The following is a 22,209-nucleotide window of genomic DNA, read 5'->3' as shown; positions in this document are numbered from 1 at the left end:
AATACTTAGGATAAAGGATTTCTGAAATGTTATGCGAAAAAACTTGAGGACATGCCAACAAATAAAAAGAAAAAATAAAAGAAAAGATAACAGGAGTGCAATGAAGGCCCTGTAGCACTCACCTTCCTTAGTTCTTACCCAGATAACCCAGTTTCTAATTTGATTTCATTAAAACAAACTTTCTGATCATGTTTTTTGTAAATCAGGTAGAACAATAAACAAGTTTTTCTATGACCTGACCTAGTGCCCTTGCTTTTAACCCTAGATGATCAAGTTTTGAACTCCACCTTGATTTTATGAAGACAAACATACTGATGAGATTTAATTAAGATCAGGTATAAATTGTGACCTGTAGTATGTAAATAAGATTTTCCTATGACCTGACCATGTGACCTGTTTTTTTCCTCTACTCACCCAGTTCTGAAGTCATTCTAGATTTCCTTATAAACAAACAATGAGACAAAGTTCCATGCAAATTGGATAGAAAGTGTGTGTTCTTGAGTGTTTACAAGGTTTTTCTATGATATGATGTAATGACCAAGTTTTAGACCCAAGATGACACAGTTACATACCTATGCTGATTTTATACAGCCAAACATTCCCACTATGTCTCATGTAGAAAGTGATAACAAGGTTTTTCTATGATTTATCCTTGTGGACTCATTTTTGGACTTTAGATAACCCAGTTCCAAAATTTATCTAGATTGTTCGGACAAATTTTTTATGAAAGTCTGGTAGAAAATGTAGCCATTACAGTGTAAACAATGTTTTTCTATGATTTCACTTAGCAACCCAGTTTTTTTTAACTTAGATGAACATTACCTAGATTTCATAGAGACAAACAATTCTGATGAAAGTATTATCAAGATTAGGTAGAAAATGTGGCCTCTACAGTATTAAGGTAGTTCTGCACATCTGAGAAACCGGAAGTGATAGCGTAACGTCATTTATCCGGAAAACATAAAATAAAGTCTGGATTCTGCGTACGGAAATGAAAATCAGTTAATGAATTAATGGTAAATTTATTACAACGGCACCTTTACTTTCTTTCTAAAGTTGAAATATGATATTAAATCATCTGACATGTTAGATAATTCAAAATGATGTCTAAAAATTAGCTTGAAATGTGCGGGTCACTTTAATCATTGTCAAATATCTCAAAAAATAAGCACACGGACCTACATATTTTATTTCACCAAAATATAGGCCAAATGTTTATTTACGACTGTGAGAAGTTTCATTAAAATCTACATTGTAGAAAAATTTCTATTCACGAAAAAGGTATGAAAGCTGTGATTTTCCCATAGACTCCCATTATGAAAAATTGCGTGAGATCCGATTTTTTAAAATCAGTCTAGCAAAAAATCAAGCACACGACCCTATCTTTTTTATTTGCTGAATTTTCTAGGTATATTTCGAAGTTTTGAAAAATCAGTGTTTAATCAAATTCTACATTATAGAAAATTTTTCGATCCAAACGTTCAGAACTACCTTAACAAGGTTTTTGTACTATTTGACCTATGATCTGGTTTGTGACCCTAAATATCCAATTTTACAGTTAAAGGAAACATTCTGACCAAGTTTTATTAAGACAATACTACAATTGTGACCCTTAGAGTGTTAACAGTAAAATAGTTGGTGTTGAAAGATGACAAAAAACACAGGGTAATCACAATAGCTCACCTTGAGCTTTGTGCTCAGGTGAGCTAAAATCAGTCTAAAGCATAATGTTGTTCCTGTTAGCTACACCACCCATCATAAATCCACTAGTGAACCATAGAGGAGAAACAGCCGCATATGGAATTAGTTGCTACAGATAAAGTATTCCCCCTTGTTATACTCCTTCATGCTTATCATTTAAGAAAGTCTATCTCCTAGAGATTTTCCCTCACAATCTTTGAGTAGACAGAAAAAGAGTGATTCTGTGTAAACCAGAAGCAGTCAACCCTAGTGTAATGACTACCTTTGTTTTGTGAAGGTTTCTGGTTAAATACATGCATCATTCCCATTATGTGAGGAGGTAAATTCTGTACTACTGGCATCCCTGAAAATAATATACATGTACACAATACTCTACTGTTTTGTATACTTTTTTCATTAGGAAATGAATTTGAGCAAGTTTTAGATGGAAGTTTGTTTTCATGCTGAGCACAATTCTGACTGTTAATATGACTGTATGTATGGGATTTATCTATATGACATATCAATAAATATTGTTTAAAATAAAGGGTTCTTCTTCATTAGAGGTTAATGTACTAAGATTCTTCGAGGAGTTTGTTCTTCAGACATGTCATTTACACAAGTTATAATGTATACTTCAATGTTTTTCAAAATTGTAATGAAGTGATGTGAGTTTTTCCTATTGGTCTGTTGTATTTTTTTTTACAAAACTAGAGCTATCACTGAAGGTGATGAATGTACCCCCCGCAGGCACCGACACAGTACATTGCAATTTGACGTACACAATGTAAAGTAACAAAAAAAAAAAAAAAAAGTCAATAATAACACTGAAGATTTTTTTTTCTGAAAGAACAGAACATCCACCATGCACAATTTGGGTTGGTACTGATCACTTGTGTAAAGTTTCATTAAATTGTGTGCAAGGGTTCAGGAGATTAGGCCCGCAGATTGCATATGCGGACTCTATGTATATAGAATAGTAACAAAAAACAAAGTCCCATAACTCTGCAGAATATTACTCTGAAAGAACCTAACATGCATCATGCACAACTAGGGTCACTACTGATCATTTGTGTGAAGTTTCATTAAATTGTGTGCATGGGTTCAGGAGATTAGGCATGCACAAGATTGCATATGCACACTCTATGTATATAGAATAGTAACAAAAAAACAAAGTCCCATAACTCTGCAGAATATTTTTCTTAAAGAACCTAACATGCATCAAGCACAACTAGGGTCACTACTGATCACTTGTGTGAAGTTTCATTAAACTGTATGCAAGGGTTCAGGAGATTAGGCGTGCACAAGATCGCATATGCAGACTCTATGTATATAGTATCTATAGTAACAAAAAACAAAGTCCCATAACTCTGCAATTTCTTATTCTGAAAGAACCTAACATGCACCATGCACAACTAGGGTTACTACTGATCACTTGTGTGAAGTTTCATTAAATTGCGTCAAGGGGATGAGGAGAGTTGATGCACACAAGACTGTGTCTACAGACAGACGGACAGACAGACAGACAACCTGAAACCAGTATACCCACCTTACAACTTCGTTGTGTGGGGGGTACAATTAATGCAATTAACAAAACACATTCAAATAACATGAGAACAAAAGTGATTTTCTTAGGAAGAAGCATAATGTTAACAGGAAGACATGGATTAATTTTAATTTCTCCACAATCTTTGCATTGTAGAAATCTAACTGTTAACACAAACTCCATCACACCTTTACAGGCTTTTTCTTTCGCTTTAAGGGAAATGTGCAACATTTGGCAACAATTTTTTTTAAATAGGAAGAACTAGGTGAAACAGTAATACCGATGAAAAAACTATGAAATTGGACTACTAACAAAAATGATGTAACCATCCATGTAAAGACAGGGAGCCATTCTCGGTACAGTGATGTCATCATTCTTTCTTTATACAGGCATTACCATATACGGTAAATCAGTGAATAACGAGTAATAGAATCATTTTTTTGTAGGTTATAATATAAAACGAACCTTAGTTTTTGTGTAAAAGTGTATACCTTAAACTTCAGTTCCATATTCAATTGTATCTAACAAAACTAATTTGCCAATAATGCCTATATAAGGAAAGAGTGATGATGTCACTGTGCCCAAAATGGCTGCTGTTTCATTAAACTGGTAATGTTTAAATTGCCATATCTTTTTTGTTTTGTAGTCCGATTTTCATGATTTTTCCACCAGTTTATATGTTTCAATAAGCTTTTTGTAAATACATCATCAAATATTGCATACTCCCCTTTATGAGCAAAAACTGTTTAAAATGCTTAAGGTAAGCAAGATTAACCTAAAACTGTATGTGGATATAAGCATGTAGATGATCATGATGATGAATATTGATGAATGGTAACAATGACAACATTATGACAATACATTTCGAACATCTGAAGAAAAAAAAAAACAACAACACTGAAACACAACTGTACAATATGGTTACTATTAACAACATTTAGAATATCAATGAAATACTGATATCAAAATAACTTACTTCTCATTTTGTTGCCAAGCTTTCCACAGTTCTTCTGTATCATGGCTCTAGATCTCTCCATCTTGGCAAGCAGTTCAGCAAACGGCCCCGCTTTCTTCATCTCTCTACCACCACCTAGGCAATATTTAGATAATTATTATATATGGACTCTTTGAAAGTTAAACATTCCCTTAATCTATGTATTCGAAGAAAGAAGTGTCTATATCTTAAATTTCAACTTTCTCAATGTTTCTGTTAAGGTTAAAACTAACTAGAGGTGCTTTTGAGAAAAGCGCATGTCTCCCACAACTGCCTAATCATCTGAATAGTAAGTCTGTCTTTGTATACTGTTTGTGGCCTATTGGTATTCACATGTTGGGAGTAACCGGTCTACAATGCTGTGTCGGTGTACAATGCTGTTCGGCGGTAGCGGATGGGAGTAACAGTCTACAATGCTGCGCCGGTGGTTGTTGGCAATTATGTTCAAGGGCCATAATTCCGAAGTGTCTTGGCCGATTTGGCTAGTTATCGAACTTGGCCGAGGTCTTATGGTCAAACACATTTTGTTCAAGTTTGGTGAAGATCGAATGAGAAATGTTCGACTTAGAGTGCGGACAAGCTTTGTGACACACACACACACACACACACACACACACACACACACACACACACACACACACACACACATACTGGAGTAAATCAATATGTCTCCCACACCACGTGTGGTGGGAGACATAATGAATAAATCTACTAACACAGATATGTATACTTTCTTTGTAACAACAGAACATTGTTTACAGAACAAAATATATGAATAAAATAGTATGCCAACTAATGTACATGTATATATATACATATATATATATATATATAGGTATAAATGTACTAAAACCAAGTATATCAACTTCCATGTGTTATCACCTATGTTTTTTGCCTATACTAAGAGCAAGGGTGCAGCAAATGATTAACTAAATCTAGAATTTATAAATTCTATTTCTAAAAGCACTGACAAAAATAGATAAAATCCACTTTCCAAAATTTTAATATAATATTACAATTTTACGAAACAGTAAAATTTCATGCTTTACATTTGTATATAGTCTAAAGCAGGGCTTCGGAAATTTTCCGGTTTGTCGGTTTTGGACCGATTTTTGACTTTTCAGACCGATTCGTGAAGTAAAACAAGAGCACCGCCTTGCGGGTGCTGACGCTCATCTGATTTTTTTTGTATAATAGAAATATTGTCCTACCCATGATTTTCTAAGTCTAAAAAGGGCCATCACTCTTGCAAAAAGCAGGATAGAGTTATGTTTCTTGATGTACAGTGTCCACTTATGATGGTGAAAAACTGTTGCAAGTTTTAAAGCAATAGCTTTGATAGTTTATGAGAAAAGTTGACTTAAACATAATATTCAACCAAGAAAATGATTTTTCTAAGTCCAAAAGGGGCAATAATTATTGCAAAAAGCAGGATGGAGTTATGTTGCTTGCTGTACAGGGTCAGCTTATGATGCTGAACAAGAGTTGCAAGTTTTAAAGCAATAGCTTTGATAGTTTAAGAGAAAAAGTTGACCTAAACATAAAACTTAACCAAGAAATCTGATATTATCTAAGTCCAAAAGGGGCCATAAATCTTGCAAAAAGCAGAATGGAGTTATGTTTCTTGCTGTACAGGGTCAGCTTATGATGGTGAACAAGTGTTGCAAGTTTTAAAGGAATAGCTTTGATAGTTTAGGATAAAAGCTGACCTAAACATAAAACTTAACTAAGAAAACTGATTTTCTAAGTCCAAAAGGGGCAATAATTCTTGCAAAAAGCAAGATGGAGTTATGTTTCTTGATGTACAGGGTCTGCTTATGATGGTGAACAAGTATTCCAAGTTTCAAAGCAAAAGCTTTGATAGTTTAGGAGAAAAGTTGACCTAAACATAAAACTTAACCAAGAAATCTGATATTTTCTAAGTACAAAAGGGGCCATAAATCTTGCAAAAAGCAAGATGAAGTTATGTTTCTTGCTATACAGGGTCAGCTTATGATGGTGAACAAGTATTCCAAGTTTCAAAGCAATAGCTTTGATAGTTTAGGAGAAAAGCTGACCTAAACATAAAACTTAACCAGGCAACGCCGACGCCGACGCCGACAACCGCTCAAGTGATGACAATAACTCATCATTTTTTTTCAAAAAATCAGATGAGCTAAAACAGAAAAGTAGAAAAGTATAATTTTCGGTCTGATATCTCAATACACGATCACCTGCCAAGTAGGAAATTGTTGGTCGCACCTTCAGATAATCAATAAACGTGTCAATCGGTCTGATTGTCACTTTGATAATCGGTCCGTAATTAGCGCGTGACGCAATCAGTGCTAGCGCGGCACATCCTTTAATGTTTGCAGACAGCCGACTGCGGTGTATTAAACATTTTTGACTGGTTTCCTAACGTTTCTGACTGGATCCAAATCATTTCGACGGGACCCACTTCTTTTATTTAGAATCCGACGGATGGTTTATTTCAAAAGGCTATGTTTGATCACGGTAACAAACAAATGGTCGCTGCATTTAATCAAAGAGCTATAATTGTACATTATAGGTCTTTGATTTAGTGAGACATCACACGGAAAACCGATAAAAATAATTTTTATAATTACTTGATTTGAAAAAAATACATGATTCATTTGTTGGGGCTCCAGTTGAAACAAATGCAGAAAATAGTCTTTGCAACACCGGAGTGGCACTGTTTATCAAATCGGTCTTCTAAAAAACGTTTCAAAATGAAATTTTGTTTACATCAGAAGAGAACATATAACTCTATAAAATGTAGTTGCTTATTGAAGTACAACGTAAATGAAATGAAATATCCGTGGCCAACCCGCGTGACGTTTTGGTACTATACATGCGGGAAATTCGATCTCAGTGTTCAAATAACGTACACATTCGGTCCGCGGCAGAGTATTCTTTAAATACTGAGGCTGTTTAGCAGAGAATATGTGTCGTGTAACTCACTTTGACACATTGTATTTTATAGAATTCCGTCAAAGAATGAGGAAACATCACAAAGTATCTGCCGTGTATACGGTATCGAAGTCACGTGCGTTGGCTTTTAGACTAGTTACGCACACGGTGTCAATGCCTCGTATTATTTCGGAAAAACATCGAAATTTAAACAAACTAACGATTACACATAACACTGAATAACTGTCCTCATTGTATGGTAACGCGCGGTGACTGGTAACTCAGTTTTAATGCATGACATGCTTATTTCTTTACCCTGTCACGTTTTACAAAATATGTAATATTGGGAATGCGGTGGGTGGGGTAGCGCCGATGTCAGGATTTTCATTTCGGACCGATTGAGTTATCAAAATTTCCGGAGCCCTGGTCTAAAGCATTCAGTTCAAAAATATCTTCTTTTTTTGTTCTGCTGAGGTTGGTTATGATGACAAAACTGCCAGTGATGCATAATTACTTTAATCTTTATCATTTGTGAATAAATGTATGAAAGCAAGTGCAGTGTAAAGAGATTTTACGTTTTTTGTCTGCCAGAAAATGTAACACCCGTGGACATGTTAATCCCTAATAAGCAGTACATCCCATAATTAAGTGCAAACTTATTTCAAACATTCAGAATCTGATCATCCACAAAGAACTTCCTGTATGCTTTATAACTGAAACTTTTATCTTAAAGGTCCAATACTAAGGAAAGTGAACATTTTAATTTCTTTTAAAAAGCACAGAAACTATTTCATTTTATTGGAAAATGAAAGTTGGTATGTAGAAATTCGAAATAAATCGCAGTATATGTACAATTATTTTTCTATGACGTATGAAGAAAGTTAAAAAGACCTGGGGGGTCATTCTGTCGATTCATTGAAATTTCAACATAATACACATACATTTCTTTGAGTTCCAAAGACCCTCTGTAAATTTTGACCTTCCAATCTTCATTATTTAGTGTCTTGCAGAAGTCTATGCACTGGCTATGAAAAAAATTGCCAACGCACTTTCCCTTAGTAATTGACCTTTAAAAAGTTATTCTCCCTTTTAGTGTTCAGATAAAACCTAACATTCTTGTGTATTTGTTTGGGTTTAGTTTTTCAACCGAATTTCAATTATGTAAAGGCAGGCAGTTAACCTATGCAGTTGTCCTGCATTCTGTACCAGCAGGCAGTTAACCTATGCAGTTGTCCTGCATTCTGTACCAGCAGGCAGTTAACCTATGCAGCTGTCCTGCATTCTGTACCGGTGCTAAGCTGTCCTCTCAAATTAACTGCCAAATTCTCCGCATGAATCAGAGATGGAGAATGAATGATTTCAGACACAATGCCTTTTATAAAATCATCATGGAAAACATACGCCTTGCCCAAGAATCAAACTCATGACCCCACAATCCGTAGATCTGTGCTCACCCTACTGAGTTAAGCAGGTGGGCTACCTGAAGTTCCCTTTTACAAAGTTTGTTAACAGGCTATCACTCTCATTATGTTCACATACAACCAAATATTCTATCTTCTAGCAAACAGCTCTGGTAGCATTTGATTTTTCTTGAGTTCACTACCAAGAAGCAAATTCGATGAATTGGTATCCCCCGCCGAAAGGGTTTTTGGTGAGGAATGGCAAAACAGTATATCCGGCAAAAAGTTAAGGATGTTACTAAGAGGCAAATAATTTCATTAGTCAAAATCAATTTAACAGAAAATGAATGCTATTTTTTGGTGGGGTGGGGGGCAGCGGTGGTGACTGGATGAGGGTACAGTTGATTATAAATATTGATGGGAAATTAAAAATGAAAAAAAAAAAATGGGGGGGGGGGGGGGGGCCGGGGGGATGCATGCTTGGGGTGGTGGGCATGACTAGGTGGAGGAGTGAGGTGGGGGAATGGTACAACTTTGCACGTTGATAAATATTCATGGAAGGTTTGAAAAAAATAAATAAAAAGGAATGAAAAATTATCCTTTTTTTTTGGGTGTGTGACCAAGGCAAGGTGGTGACCAGGTGTGGGTACACAACTTCACATATTTATAATAAATGCTCATGGAAAAGAATGAAAGACGTTTAATGAAATTCTACCAATTAGTTGGTTTGTTATGTACAAATCTGTAGATTTTTAAACAATTAAAGGGCAATAACTCTAAGGAAAATTGACCAATTAAAAAAAATGACAGGCATCATCAAAATATGTTGGTTTATGTTTATTTCAAGTTTCATTAAATTCTACCAGCTTGTTACTGAGAAATTGCTGCAGACGTGGATTTTTCATTAAATCAAGGGCAATAACTCTAAGAGAAATTGACCAATAAAAAAAACAACTTGACGGGCATCATCGCAGTATGTTGGTGCATGTTTATTTCAAGTTTTATGAAATTCTACATGATAGTTACTGAGAAATGGCTGCGGACGGACATTTTTGGGCATTTTTAATTAAATCAAGGGCAGTAACTCTATGGAAAATTGACCAATCAAAAAAAAAAACTCGACGGGCATCATCGCAGTATGTTGGTTCATGTTTATTTCAAGTTTCATGAAATTCTACCAGCTAGTTACTGAGATACGGCTGTGGACGGACGCACGCATGCACACACGCACGCACGGACGTGACGGACGGACAACGCCATTTCAATACCCCCTCCCGATTTCATCGGCAGGGGATAACAAGCATTTTATTTGTAGATTTGGTAGCTACACAAGAAGAGTTAAGGGGTCCCTGATGGCCCTAATTCGTTCACCAGAGTCCCATTGCTTAAGTTTCGTGAATGTATTTTGAAATCATGCCAGTGGTTTGTAAGATAATCAAAGTTTTCTATCCTGATAATTAAACAACCTATGAATTATGATTTAAAAATACTTTGAACTTTTTCTTGTATAAGTCCAAGTAACACCAAGTGACCCCTGGGGCGGGGCTTTTAATAGCCCCTGGGTCATGATTTGAACAACCTTGGTAAAGGTCCACTAGACAATTCCACATGCAAAATATATAAGGCCTGTGCCTCGTAGTTTCAGATAATCTTTTCATGTTTTTCCTATAGAGCTCTATGTAAAATCAAGGGACCACAGGGAGGGCCAATATTGACCTTGGGATCATAATCTGAACACCCTTGGTAAAGTCCATTAGACAATGCAACATGCCAAATATCTAAGCTCTAGGCCTTCAAGTTTCAGAGAAGATTTTTGAAATTTACAAGATATCCATACAGGTAAACAGGCCCAACCCTCTGATAGAATATTTATCACATTGTATTAGAATTTACTCCTTCCTTCATGTATATTTCATGTAAGTGCGAAGTTATTCACATTTTATGTAAAACCTGTATTATGAGGCACCCTGTCATATGTGACCTGTTCTTAAAGTTACCATTGAAGGTCACATATGACAATCTCTGCTGTAAATAAGCTCTAAAACTCTTGCGTTCATGAAAAACCTAACATCCTCTTTCCTTATGTTCATAAACAACCAAACATGCACTCTTCAGCTGTTCCCATGCAACTAAATATTATCCTACAGTATGTTTGCAAACAGCCTTACACACTGCAACTGAGAAAGATCTTTCTCCTTAAACAATACACCAGAATGTCATATCTTGTTTTATGCCAACTAAACTAATGCTCCTATCTCTTTCAAATATACTGTGAAATCATTTAATTTCATTGGCATGAAATTTTGTAGATTTTGGGCAAAACAGCTTTTTAGTGGCTATATGAATTAGTGGACTTTGACCACTGAACATAAAATGAAAGAGAACTTTACTGGTTCATTGGGAGCTAATTTCATGGAATGACTCAACTATGAAATCCAGGACTATGAGTCTCCCAGGAATATTAATGATTTCACTGTACACATACATTGAGATTCCAGTCTACTAAACTCTCATAATCCTATGTTCATTCACGAGTTTCTAGTCATGGATCATCTTGAGTAGGCACAGAAAATGTGTTATAATAAATAAGGATTACGTTTAGATTGGTTCTTAGTTCCAAGTAGATACTGATTGACAAAATACAAGAACAAAAATCCAAACAGAAAAGAAAAGAAACAAGAAAAAAAGGAACTTTGTGAATAAATGTAAACTTTCAACACAGTAAAAAATGATTATGAACTGAAAAAGTTGCAAGTGTAAGCAATGACAGCTATTGCAGATATCCAAGCAAGCATATTCTAGGATCAACAACACATAGACGTTCACCCATGATAAGGTTGAGGTGGACTATATCCTTGGCAAGGTCAAAAGGGCCGTCCTTGCCCTTGAGTAAATCCACGTCAAGATCCTCACCGTCTAACTGTTCTCCCGCACATGATCTACATGCTCCACATTCTGTGCATCCCGCTTCTCCAGCTCCACATCCACATGGCCTGCAAGTATATTACCTCACTTATAAACAGGGCTCTCATTGGGCTTGAAAAAATAATAGCCATCTTCTAACATTGAAAACATATTAGCCAAAACTGAAGTAGACCTTTCTGCACAATTTTTATTGTAATTAAACCAATCTGTGTTTTTGAATCCTGGCACTCCCCGCCTTCGAAAAATACGAGAAAGGGAAATCGTAACAGAAAATCTCCTCCTTCAATAGGAGAGTGAGACCTGAGCAAAAATGTTTTTTGTTTTGCATTAAGACCTAAAATTGCCATAATCAGGTGGCATTTGACAGACACACATTAGATAGAATGGTTGATTATGAATAACATTTTTGAGTGGAAACGTTCAAGCTCTACTACTGGGACTCACAATAATGGCACAGTTGAAAAGTAAGTGAAGATAACCAAATTTAAGGACACCCAACAACAACATTACAATACAGAAAGTGGTAAGTTAATACAAGAACAAACTTACATGCCAGGGTTTCTTTCCTTTCTTCTCCCTGAGTTGATACAGCCCAGTCCATATCCTGTACATTCACCACATACAAAACATACCATACATTGATCCAATTTCCATTTATGCTTCCCTAAAATTTCCAAATTACATAATGATATATCAATACTGACCCAAGTACACTTGAAAGTGCTCTCTCCTACAAGAGTAGGCTGTTAAACCTTCAAAATTAGAAATATATTGGAGACAAAACCATTCAAAACCAGTCAAACCTGTCTATACAGACCATCTTTGGTAAAGAAATAAGTTGGACGTAGTTGGTATGTGGTCTCCTATAACAGGTATAACTACAATGACTGAAGGTAAACAGGAAGAAAAAATTGTGATCTTTTTAGGCAGGTTATATAGTTTTACACAATCTATAGTCAGAGGTTGTCTTTAACACAGGCTTGATTGTATTTCATGAATGAATTACAGGAAAATATATGGATTCAGTTTTACTATAAATATTATTGTTATTAAAATCTATTTCTATTATGAACAACCTGTTTTATTGGATATAATACCAGAAATAACTCATTTTCCATAAATCAGCTGAAAGTTGCTCCAGAAAAAGAGATACAAACATATTGTTTGTCAAACTGCTATAAATAACATTCCCTTGCATAAAATAGAAACATGCTAACCTGGAGGACACATGATGGATTCCATATCAACTTCTTCCTCCTCTTCTGTCATATTCACATTCTGACTTCCCACTGAAATACACATCACATATTTCAAAGTGAGGGAGAATAACTGTCACACTAGCAGACTTTTCAGTCAAGTATAACAATGGTAGACTGAGGTGTCAAAGATATATAGCAATAGGAATATCATTAGGTACCAATATCTAAAACTGATCAATACTATTAAACTGTTCCAGTATACCACACACACAAGCCTAGTGGTAAGGCATTTGCTTCAAGAACCTATGGTAGAATGTCCCAGTTCCCACTGTGACTGTTCCACTGCAGCTTACCGGTGAGTCACCACCTTGTCAAAGAATAGTAAGCAAATGCCTTCCTGCCAAGATTCCTAGCACTTCGAACAGAATATGTGAGGCATGTGTGTGCAAGCTTCCTCACAAAATAAAATTTATTTATTTTGTTGGGTTTAAAGTCGCACCAACACAATTACAGGTCATATGGTGACTTTCCAGCTTGGATGGAGGAAGACCTCAGGTGCCAGCTGGATGGCTTCCTCACATGAAGAATTCAACCACAAAATAAAACGACAGGCCCTTCCGAGAGGGGTGGCGCCATAACCATCACTTTACATCTGATACTGAACATACAAATACACCAATCATTGAAAGAGAAGACACATTACTCAAATTATCTGGTTAGGAAATTTTAACTTATAGTGAAGTAGTTACTGGTTAGCAGTATATCATACCATCTTTGCTGGCTCCTGGGTTGAAATCTCTACCACACTGTCCCTTGTTGTTGATACCAAATGTATAAATGCGGCCCTTGTTTGTAAGGGCCACAGCATGGGCTTTCCCCAATGATATCTGTGATACTATCTGGTCCTTTAAATCTGTCACATGACCTGAATGGAATTTAGATATCTCATTAATCAATACATTTAAACATTTTGTCTATAAAAAGAAATAAAACTGAAAAATGATATTTTCAAAACATAATTTTCAACTGTTACTGTAAAATATTTTGTTTAATCTGCAAAACTTTTTCTTTCAGCATGATAATTTACATGTACAATCAATTTGGTATTTATTTATGCTAGTATTACTAAAAATTATATTTCGCAAATTACATGCAAGCACTCACTAAAACTGATACTGACCCTGATTTTTAAACTCTATATTTTCTACCAATGTTTTGCTATATTTAGAGATATACAAAGGAATATACAAGCAATGTTTTCAAGTATACCAATGTATCGATGTTTGAAAGTGTTACAGTGGAACATACAGTTACTCCTTTTCACTTAAATTGGAAAATAACAGAACAATTACGTACCACTAGACTGGTGACAATGTGCAGTATCTTTACCAAACATGTAAAGCCCGCCCTCTTTAGTAATGACAGCACTGCTTCCATTGTTACAGGCAGCATATATCACATTCTTTGCCTCCAACCTGATCATCTTCTTTGGTTTTACAGCTTTAGGCTGCCTTCTACCTTTTGCTGTATACAAAGAAATCACTTGTATTAGCAAGACATATAAAACAATATTCAAAGTACAGCATTAATAAATTTAAACTGAATACAAGTACTCTTATTTGATTATTTCTGTAGGATTGATGACTAGGAAGCCGTATGTAAGTTTCAATCCAACGCATAATTTGTCTCTATTATCAATGGGCTAGCAATTACAGATTCGTCAGAAAACACATACCGGTAGTTTTAAGTGAAAAGATCTCTTATCATTTTAAACAACATGTAAAATAACACATGTTTCATATTTATAATCCGCTAATAAACATACAAAATCTTATGAAAGCTGCATATACATGTCATATGAAAAGAAATTTCAAAAGTGCCCTGTAGACAAAGGTCCATGGTGTGGGCTTGCACACTTTATGCATGTAAGGAGTTAACTCCCCCACCTCCCCCCTGATGCTAACATTAAAAACTTCTGTGATTCTGATGCTGACAAAAGGGTCACGCTAATTATTGTTTCTACAGGGAAAATGATCTGGATCAGATGTTGAGTCAAAAGCATGAACTCATTAACAAGAGCTGTCTGAGGAGACAGCTCTCTCAAATATTTTTATGCTAACTAGAGCTATCACTGGAGTGATTAATACCCACTATTGAGAACAATGATGTTGCACAACAGTTTTGTTAGGTCCATTTCGTAATAAGAATAGAGTGAAACAGCATTGAAACATTTACCAGAATCTCTAGGTATAAGAGGGGAAAAATTCATGGAATACTATTCCCAGAGTTATGAACCTTGTGTGATGATGTGGAACAACAATTTCAAGTCTGAATCAAATCTGTTTCACAATAACCAGGATAAAGTGGAAAAGCAAAGTAAAAAGGAGGCATAATTCAATATCTGAGCCGAAGTTATCAACCTTGTGTCATGTAATATTTTTGATGATATAATAGGGTTATTATAACAGTAGCTCGATCTGGGATGCTGTAATCGGCTTGAGTGGATTTTGCCAGATTGGATCTCACGAGGCGCGCATGCGCCAAGTAAGATCTGTCCTTGTAAAGTCCAGGAATTCTAAGGCCTGGAACAGGCTATACATACATGTAGAGGTGTCTCCGTCCTCGCCTCTCCTAGGTGTACCTACAAAGAACACACTACCATCCTCTGTCACCAGCAATGCATGTTGACCATCATGTCCTGTAGCTATCTGAGCAATCTTTGGAGACTTGGTGATTGGAAGTTCCGCCCACTTTCCTGAGGACGGTCCACCCTGTTTAATTCCAAGGGCTGCTGCTTTACCCATGTATAATACCTGAAATAAAGATTTTATTTCAACACTATCTGTACAAAATTCCTCAAAAGGTTTCAAATTGGTGTGTGTAATTAAAAAACAAGGATTTTTATATGAAAAAAAAAAAAAAAAAACATGTTCAAATTTTCAGTTAAAAATAAACTGTTCTCCCTTCAAACCAATATTCGTCTTGTTGAAACTAAATACTACACGTGAAAAAATTGATTGCACTGTACACCACTGATGTAACAACTATATATGAAAAGGAATAAAACAAAGGTAAACTATATCGTATCAACTGGAAATAGAGGATTCCTTATATAAATCACCACTACAGTTTGTACTTTTGACTTGTCTATAATTCAACACTAAAGTTTGCCAGGCTAAACTCAAAAACTGAAGAAAAAAAAGAAAATATATACATGTTTTCTGATATCATGTAATGAAATAATTTTTTAATGGCTTGCTGGTCAATAGTCAAAACTTTCTGCACAAGGTCAGAAGCCCCAGCAAGACATTCAGTAAGTGTATATCATCATTCAGGAATGTTAGGAAATCAAACAAGGATGCATATAACAGAAATGACCAGCAATGATTTCATACCTTGCCTCCTGTTGTTTTGACTAGACTGAACTCTTTTCCAGAAGTAATTGAAGCTATATCCTCATCAAAGCCTGTACCTACAAAAACATAATATAAATCATCAGAAAAACAAAGAGTAAGACTAAAATCTACCAACATTTATTAATCAAAACTTTGAACTAAATATTTCAGAAAATAACATAGTCATTCCTAAAATGAAGAAATTTCCAAACAAAATTTAGTAAGTGAAATTACTTCAAATGTCGTATTAAAAAGTAACAAAAATTCTTACAGACAGTCCTCCTCTCACTGTTGCCAATATCTGAGACGTCCACTCCAAATGCATCAACACATTTTCGTGTCAGTTTCAGAGGTAATTCATTAACAACTGTCATCGGAGATTGATGAGGGTCAAACATACGTACAACAAAACTATCCTGAAATATCATCAAACACATTTGTATAAACATACAAAGTTTACAGTCATTATAATTATGTACATTTATATGACTGAAAAATTGTTGAAAAAGACAAACCCAAACACACACACACATTTGTTGCAAGTCAGCATCACTGTCATCGCCTGTATTACTGTAAAATCATTTAATTTTGTGGGCATGAAATTTCATGGTTTTGGTCAAAATGGCAATTTCGTGGGGATATGAATTCATGGATTTCAACTTTTGAACATAAAATGAATGGGAATTTTACTTGTTTCGTTGGGATTAAATTTCATGGATTGACTCAACAACGAAAATTAATCCCCCACGAATATTAATGATTTCACAGTATATGTAAATGGTGTTAATAACCATATCTACCGGATATATCTACAGCCGTACACGCAATAAAACAACCTCTGCAAATCAAAACCTTACCTTTATTGCAACACTTATTATAACTACTATAAACAAGAGCCCTGTTAGACATGGCTAATCCCCCCGCCAGGCATATTATTATAATTGAAGGCTAAAGTTCCTGGCAAGTTAGTGTCTTAAAGTATTAATTTTGGGGAAAGCTTTGAAGAACCGTTTAGTTGTGGTCCGCATCACGGGTTTTAAAGATGTGGAAGAAAGAATAAGTCAGTGGTGAGGTGGTTTACTGCTAAATTTTATTAATTTTCATGAACAGTATACCTATGATGTTTTTCTATAAGGCTACTGTAAAAAGAAGGAATGGAAAGCTAACAGGGAACAAGAGTGCCAGAATGTCACAATATACGCCCGTCACAGCAAATTTCTTTACTCTAGCAGCTGTATTTGCAAATGGAATTTTAATTTTGTGGTTGTTTAGTAATCACTGTAAGTCTTTTGTTTTTCTAAGTCCACAAAAAAACTCCTTACCAGGTAGAGATACCTTAAAATACACCAAAAATTGGAAAGTAACATCTATGTTGTACCACAGAAAAGTGGTCTTGTTTTTTCCCTACGGTCAATTATAACAAGAGCTGTCACAGGAGACAGCGTGCTCGACTATTTCGATGCTGGATAGTGAAACTGGGCATATCTGAGGAAACTAGAGCTATCACTGGAGTGTTTAATGACTCCAATTGTGGATGAAGATATTGCACAATAGCCTGAGTCTATGTCAAAAATATCAACTTAAAGTAATAAGAGAGGTAAAGATAAAATGTATCAAAACACTATATAAGTATATCCTAAGCAAAAAGGGGCATAATTCATTAATTATTGGTGCCAGAGTTATGCAGCTTGTGTCATATAGTGTGGGTGATGATGCTGAACAAATGTTTTAAGTTTGAATCAAATCCATTCAGTTATAACAAAGACAGAGTGAAAGTGCATCAAAACTTTAACCTAAAATTCTAAGTAAAAAGGGGGAATAATTAATAAAAGATTGGTACCAGAGTTATGCACCTTGCATCATATGATAAGGGTAATGATGTTGAACAATTGTTTAAGTTTGAATCAGATCCATTCAGTAATAACAGAGATAGAGTGAAAGTGCACCAACACTTTAACCTGAAATTCTAAGTAAAAAGGGGAATAATTCATGAAAAATTGTGCCAGAGTTATGCATCTTGTGTCATATGATGTGGGTGATGATGTTGAACAACTATTTTAAGTTTGAATCAAATCCATTCAGTAATAACAGAGGTAGAGTGAAAGTGCACCAAAACTTTAACCTGAAATTCTAAGTAAAAAGGGGGAATAATTCATGAAAAAATGGTGCCAGAGTTATGCACCTTGTGTCATATGATGTGGGTGATGATGCTGAACAACTATTTTAAGTTTGAATCAAATCCATTCAGTAATAACAGAGGTAGAGTGAAAGTGCACCAAAACTTTAACCTGAAATTCTAAGTAAAAACGGGGAATAATTCATGAAAAAATGGTGCCAGAGTTATGCACCTTGTGTCATATGATGTGGGTGATGATGCTGAACAACTATTTTAAGTTTGAATCAAATCCATTCAGTAATAACAGAGGTAGAGTGAAAGTGCACCAAAACTTTAACCTGAAATTCTAAGTAAAAAGGGGGAATAATTCATGAAAAAATGGTGCCAGAGTTATGCACCTTGTGTCATATGATGTGGGTGATGATGTTGAACAACTATTTTAAGTTTGAATCAAATCCATTCAGTAATAACAGAGATAGAGTGAAAGTGCATCAAAACTTTAACCTGAAAATCTAAGTGAAAAGGGGGGATAATTCATGAAATATTGGTGCCAGAGTTATGGCCCTTATGTCAGATGATGTGGATGATGATGAGGAATAAGTATTTCAAGTTTGAATCAAATCCATCAAGTAATTACAGAGATAAGTTGAAAAAAGAGAAAGTGCACCAAAACTTTAACCAAGGTGGGGACGTGGAAAGACGCCGACGCCGACGCCGGGGCGAGTAGGATAGCTCTCCTTATACTTCGTATAGTCGAGCTAAAAATGTTACAATATAAGTTATTTATAGTAACAACTAAGGGAAGTTAATCTTTAAAAAAAAAAAAAAAAAAAAAAAAAAAAAATTGTAAGTCCACACAAAAATCTTTACCAGGTAGGGATTGGTCAAAATACACCTCAAAATTGGATGTAGCATGCATGTTGTACTACAGAAAAGTGGTCTCGATTTTTCCCTATGACTAGTAATGAAAAAGTTACAATAAAATAAAGTAACAACAAAGGGAAGTATTCTAAAGAAGGGAACTGCGCATGACACTTCGTCTCATGATGGTGTATAATTGTGCCAAGTTACATCAAAATCCCTCCATGCATGAAGAAGAAATGCTTCGGACAAAGTCATTCTTGTATCTGACCTTTGGCCTCTAAGTGTGACCTTGACCTTAGACCTAGGGACCTGGATCTTGCGCATGACACTCCGTCTCGTGGTTGTGAACATTTCTGCCAAGTTATGTCAAAATCCCTCTATGCAAATGCTCCGGACAAGGTTTTCATTCTTGTATCCTTTGACCTCTAAGTGTGACCTTGACCTTAGACCTAGGGACCTGGTTCTTGCGCATGACACTCCGCCTCGTGGTGGTGAACATTTGTGCCAAGATATATCAAAATCCCTCCATGCATGAAGAAGATATGCTCCGGACAAAATTTTTTAAGAAAATATGATAAAGGGGAATAACTAAAAAAATAGGCAAGGTAGAGTTATTGTTCTTGCATACTGCATTTCCTCCCAATGTGTTCTATCAGTGTATGAAGTTTGAAGAAAATCCCTCCAGTACTTTTGGAGTTATGCTCCGGACAAAATTTTTTAAGAAAATAAGATAAAGGGGAATAACTCAAAAAACAGGCAAGGTAGAGTTATTTTCTTGCACACTGCACTTCCTCCCAATGTGTTCTATCATTGTATGAAGTTTGAAGAAAATCCCTCCAGTACTTTTGGAGTTATGCTCCGGACAAAGATCGTTGCGGACGGACGGACAGCATTTCTAATATCCCCTTCGCCTTTGGCGGGGGGATAATTAATCATCTGCATTCAACTCAACATGCCCATAAATGTGAAGAAATCATTTTTACTTGTAAACTGAACATTCCTGTTTATTTGTTAAGAAAACAATAATCTCAGTATCAGGGCCTCCTCTGGGTTTTTCATACTTGTCGCCAATCTTTTCGCCAATTTGAAAAAGTTGGAGCCACTTTAGAGCCATTTTTGAGCCACTTTTATTTCTCTTAGTTGGCTGTCATAGTGTGCATAGAGAAATAAAATATTGTAAATAATTTCATTAGGAATAATAACAACTTTTGAAGGTGTATTAGTTTACTGTAGAAGTAAATTCAATTTGTAGCTGGATACAAATGACACAAATCATTTCCTTAGTTAAAGAATCATATCTATCCATCATTCCATGTCAGAATTACCAATATTTCAGGACTCGTTTATTTTCAGAAAAGAAAATTCGGATTTTTTTTTCTGTTTTAGAAAGTCAAGTTGAACACTCGTCTAATGATTTTTAAGGTAGCAAGTGATATCTTCCACTTTCTGAACATTTCAAAGAAATTAATCAGGTCCAGGATACAAATTGAGGCTGTTGTGTTTTTGCTTTCGGATCCATCGTTAAAATCTTTTATGAAAACTGAGGAATTACAAAATTATTTAATATTTTTGCACAAAGTAACAAATTAAATGTATCATTCGTACTTATTTAAAATTCGTCAGTCATACAACTGCATGCCACAAACATGTCGATCTTTTTTGTAAAAATCGCAACAGATAAAGTACACCGTAATCGGCATTAATTTTGGTGAATTCTCGGCAGAGGTCAAACATACAAGCTGGCAAATGTTTTGATTACTAATTAATCATCAATTCACACATTATTACGCAATTATCTTCTCAAAGTGTCAACCAACTTCAATAGTCTAATTGTCAAATACACCGCCTAGACTGGTTATAGATTTTATTTACTACCAGCGCCTAGGTAAACACGTGTATCTGGAACCAATTCTTGGGCCGCTTATATCACTACAGAAAAAATAAATGCCGAGGAAAAAAACTATGCGCCACTTATTTCCGCCAGTTTGCAAAATTTAGCGCCAAATTCTTAAAATTATCGCAAATGGCGACATTGGCGATCGACAGCGGAGGCCCTGAGTATGTAAATTGTTAAGTATTTTCTATACTTATAAAGAAGACTTTCTGTGTAGTACACAAGTACTTACATCTTTGGCCGCTGTGATCTGCCCTATATGTTCTCCATCACAGAACATTGCACAGGGAGCAACACCATGTCCTGTAGCAATAAACAAGTGTAACATGGATGTATGAAACCAAAGTATGATAAATAACAAACATTCAAATATTGTAGTACATTTATCAAGTCAACACCATGTATTGAACTGATTATAAACCATCTTCAGATTCAACTGTCAGTTTCTTCCATGTAAGAAAATATGTACAGATTTAAAAAGCCGTAACTTAATTTTAGGTTAATCGAGTACTTTGGATTACAGTCACTGAAACAAAATATACTTGTTTAATTTATACATAATGATAAAGGTAACAAACCACAAGAAAGTATTTAAAGTCCCGTAGCCTGATTTACATTTCTCATTTGCAGCTCATTTTAAACTTGTCTTGGAAAAAAAGATCTCTCCTACAAGTAAACAAAGACAGTAGTAAGAATAAACATGTCATACCATCCATATCACAGAGGTTCTCCACTTCTAGTGAGTCAGTGTTGATTGTACACAGCTGAGAGGAATTATCTATTCTACATAATAGCAATGACTGAAAATACAGAAACAAGAACAATTTTATACATTTATACATAATTATATTGAGCACTATTAATAATTTACCTTTATTTCATTTGCTAAATATTTCTTCGAAAGTTACATTTTCCTGTATAAGGTGGCAGAGCACCAAATAAATCAGGCAACATCCACTTTACATTTGTGTTCAGTAATGCAAAATTGCAAAATAAGCTAATTCCATATAAAATACTGATGAGCACTGACTTACGTGTTTAGATTTACAGTAATATTTGAACAGACAGACAAGATGAAGGTGTCAAAATCCTGATCTCTGAACTATTATTGAGACAAGTCAACTTCATAGACTGGCAAAAATATCACTAAAAGTGGCCTAGATGGTACAAATTTAGTCCCTATGTATTAGTGGTTTGTTTTGTTTTACTTGTATGTTAGGACAGACTGACTCAATTCAGGTCAAATGGTGGATTTCCTGCTTTTCATGATGGATGCGGGAAAGGGG

At 35.3% G+C, this 22,209-nt stretch overlaps 1 protein-coding gene across 13 annotated transcripts in view; it reads right to left on the bottom strand.

The window, feature by feature from the left end:
- LOC123556504 (E3 ubiquitin-protein ligase MYCBP2-like) overlaps positions 1 to 22,209 on the bottom strand; it is a 166,289-nt gene that overhangs the window by 128,458 nt on the left and 15,622 nt on the right. For 8 of the 13 annotated variants that reach the window (XM_053542723.1, XM_053542730.1, XM_053542731.1 and 5 more), the window contains exons 9-20: positions 21,633 to 21,723; positions 21,156 to 21,226; positions 16,321 to 16,465; positions 16,050 to 16,126; positions 15,257 to 15,467; positions 14,011 to 14,178; positions 13,424 to 13,579; positions 12,673 to 12,744; positions 12,005 to 12,119; positions 11,357 to 11,523; positions 4,203 to 4,316; positions 1,964 to 2,044 (exon numbers count right to left, since the gene is read on the bottom strand). In XM_053542723.1, coding sequence (XP_053398698.1) covers positions 1,964 to 2,044; positions 4,203 to 4,316; positions 11,357 to 11,523; positions 12,005 to 12,119; positions 12,673 to 12,744; positions 13,424 to 13,579; positions 14,011 to 14,178; positions 15,257 to 15,467; positions 16,050 to 16,126; positions 16,321 to 16,465; positions 21,156 to 21,226; positions 21,633 to 21,723 — 1,468 coding nt within the window. The remainder of the gene's footprint in view (positions 1 to 1,963; positions 2,045 to 4,202; positions 4,317 to 11,356; positions 11,524 to 12,004; positions 12,120 to 12,672; positions 12,745 to 13,423; positions 13,580 to 14,010; positions 14,179 to 15,256; positions 15,468 to 16,049; positions 16,127 to 16,320; positions 16,466 to 21,155; positions 21,227 to 21,632; positions 21,724 to 22,209) is intronic. The other 5 variants (XM_053542727.1, XM_053542729.1, XM_053542732.1 and 2 more) reach the window with 3 other exon arrangements.

The sequence above is a fragment of the Mercenaria mercenaria genome, chromosome 5, assembly GCF_021730395.1.
Source record: "Mercenaria mercenaria strain notata chromosome 5, MADL_Memer_1, whole genome shotgun sequence".
Taxonomy (NCBI): domain Eukaryota; kingdom Metazoa; phylum Mollusca; class Bivalvia; order Venerida; family Veneridae; genus Mercenaria; species Mercenaria mercenaria.
This window is presented reverse-complemented; position numbering and strand designations above follow the sequence as displayed.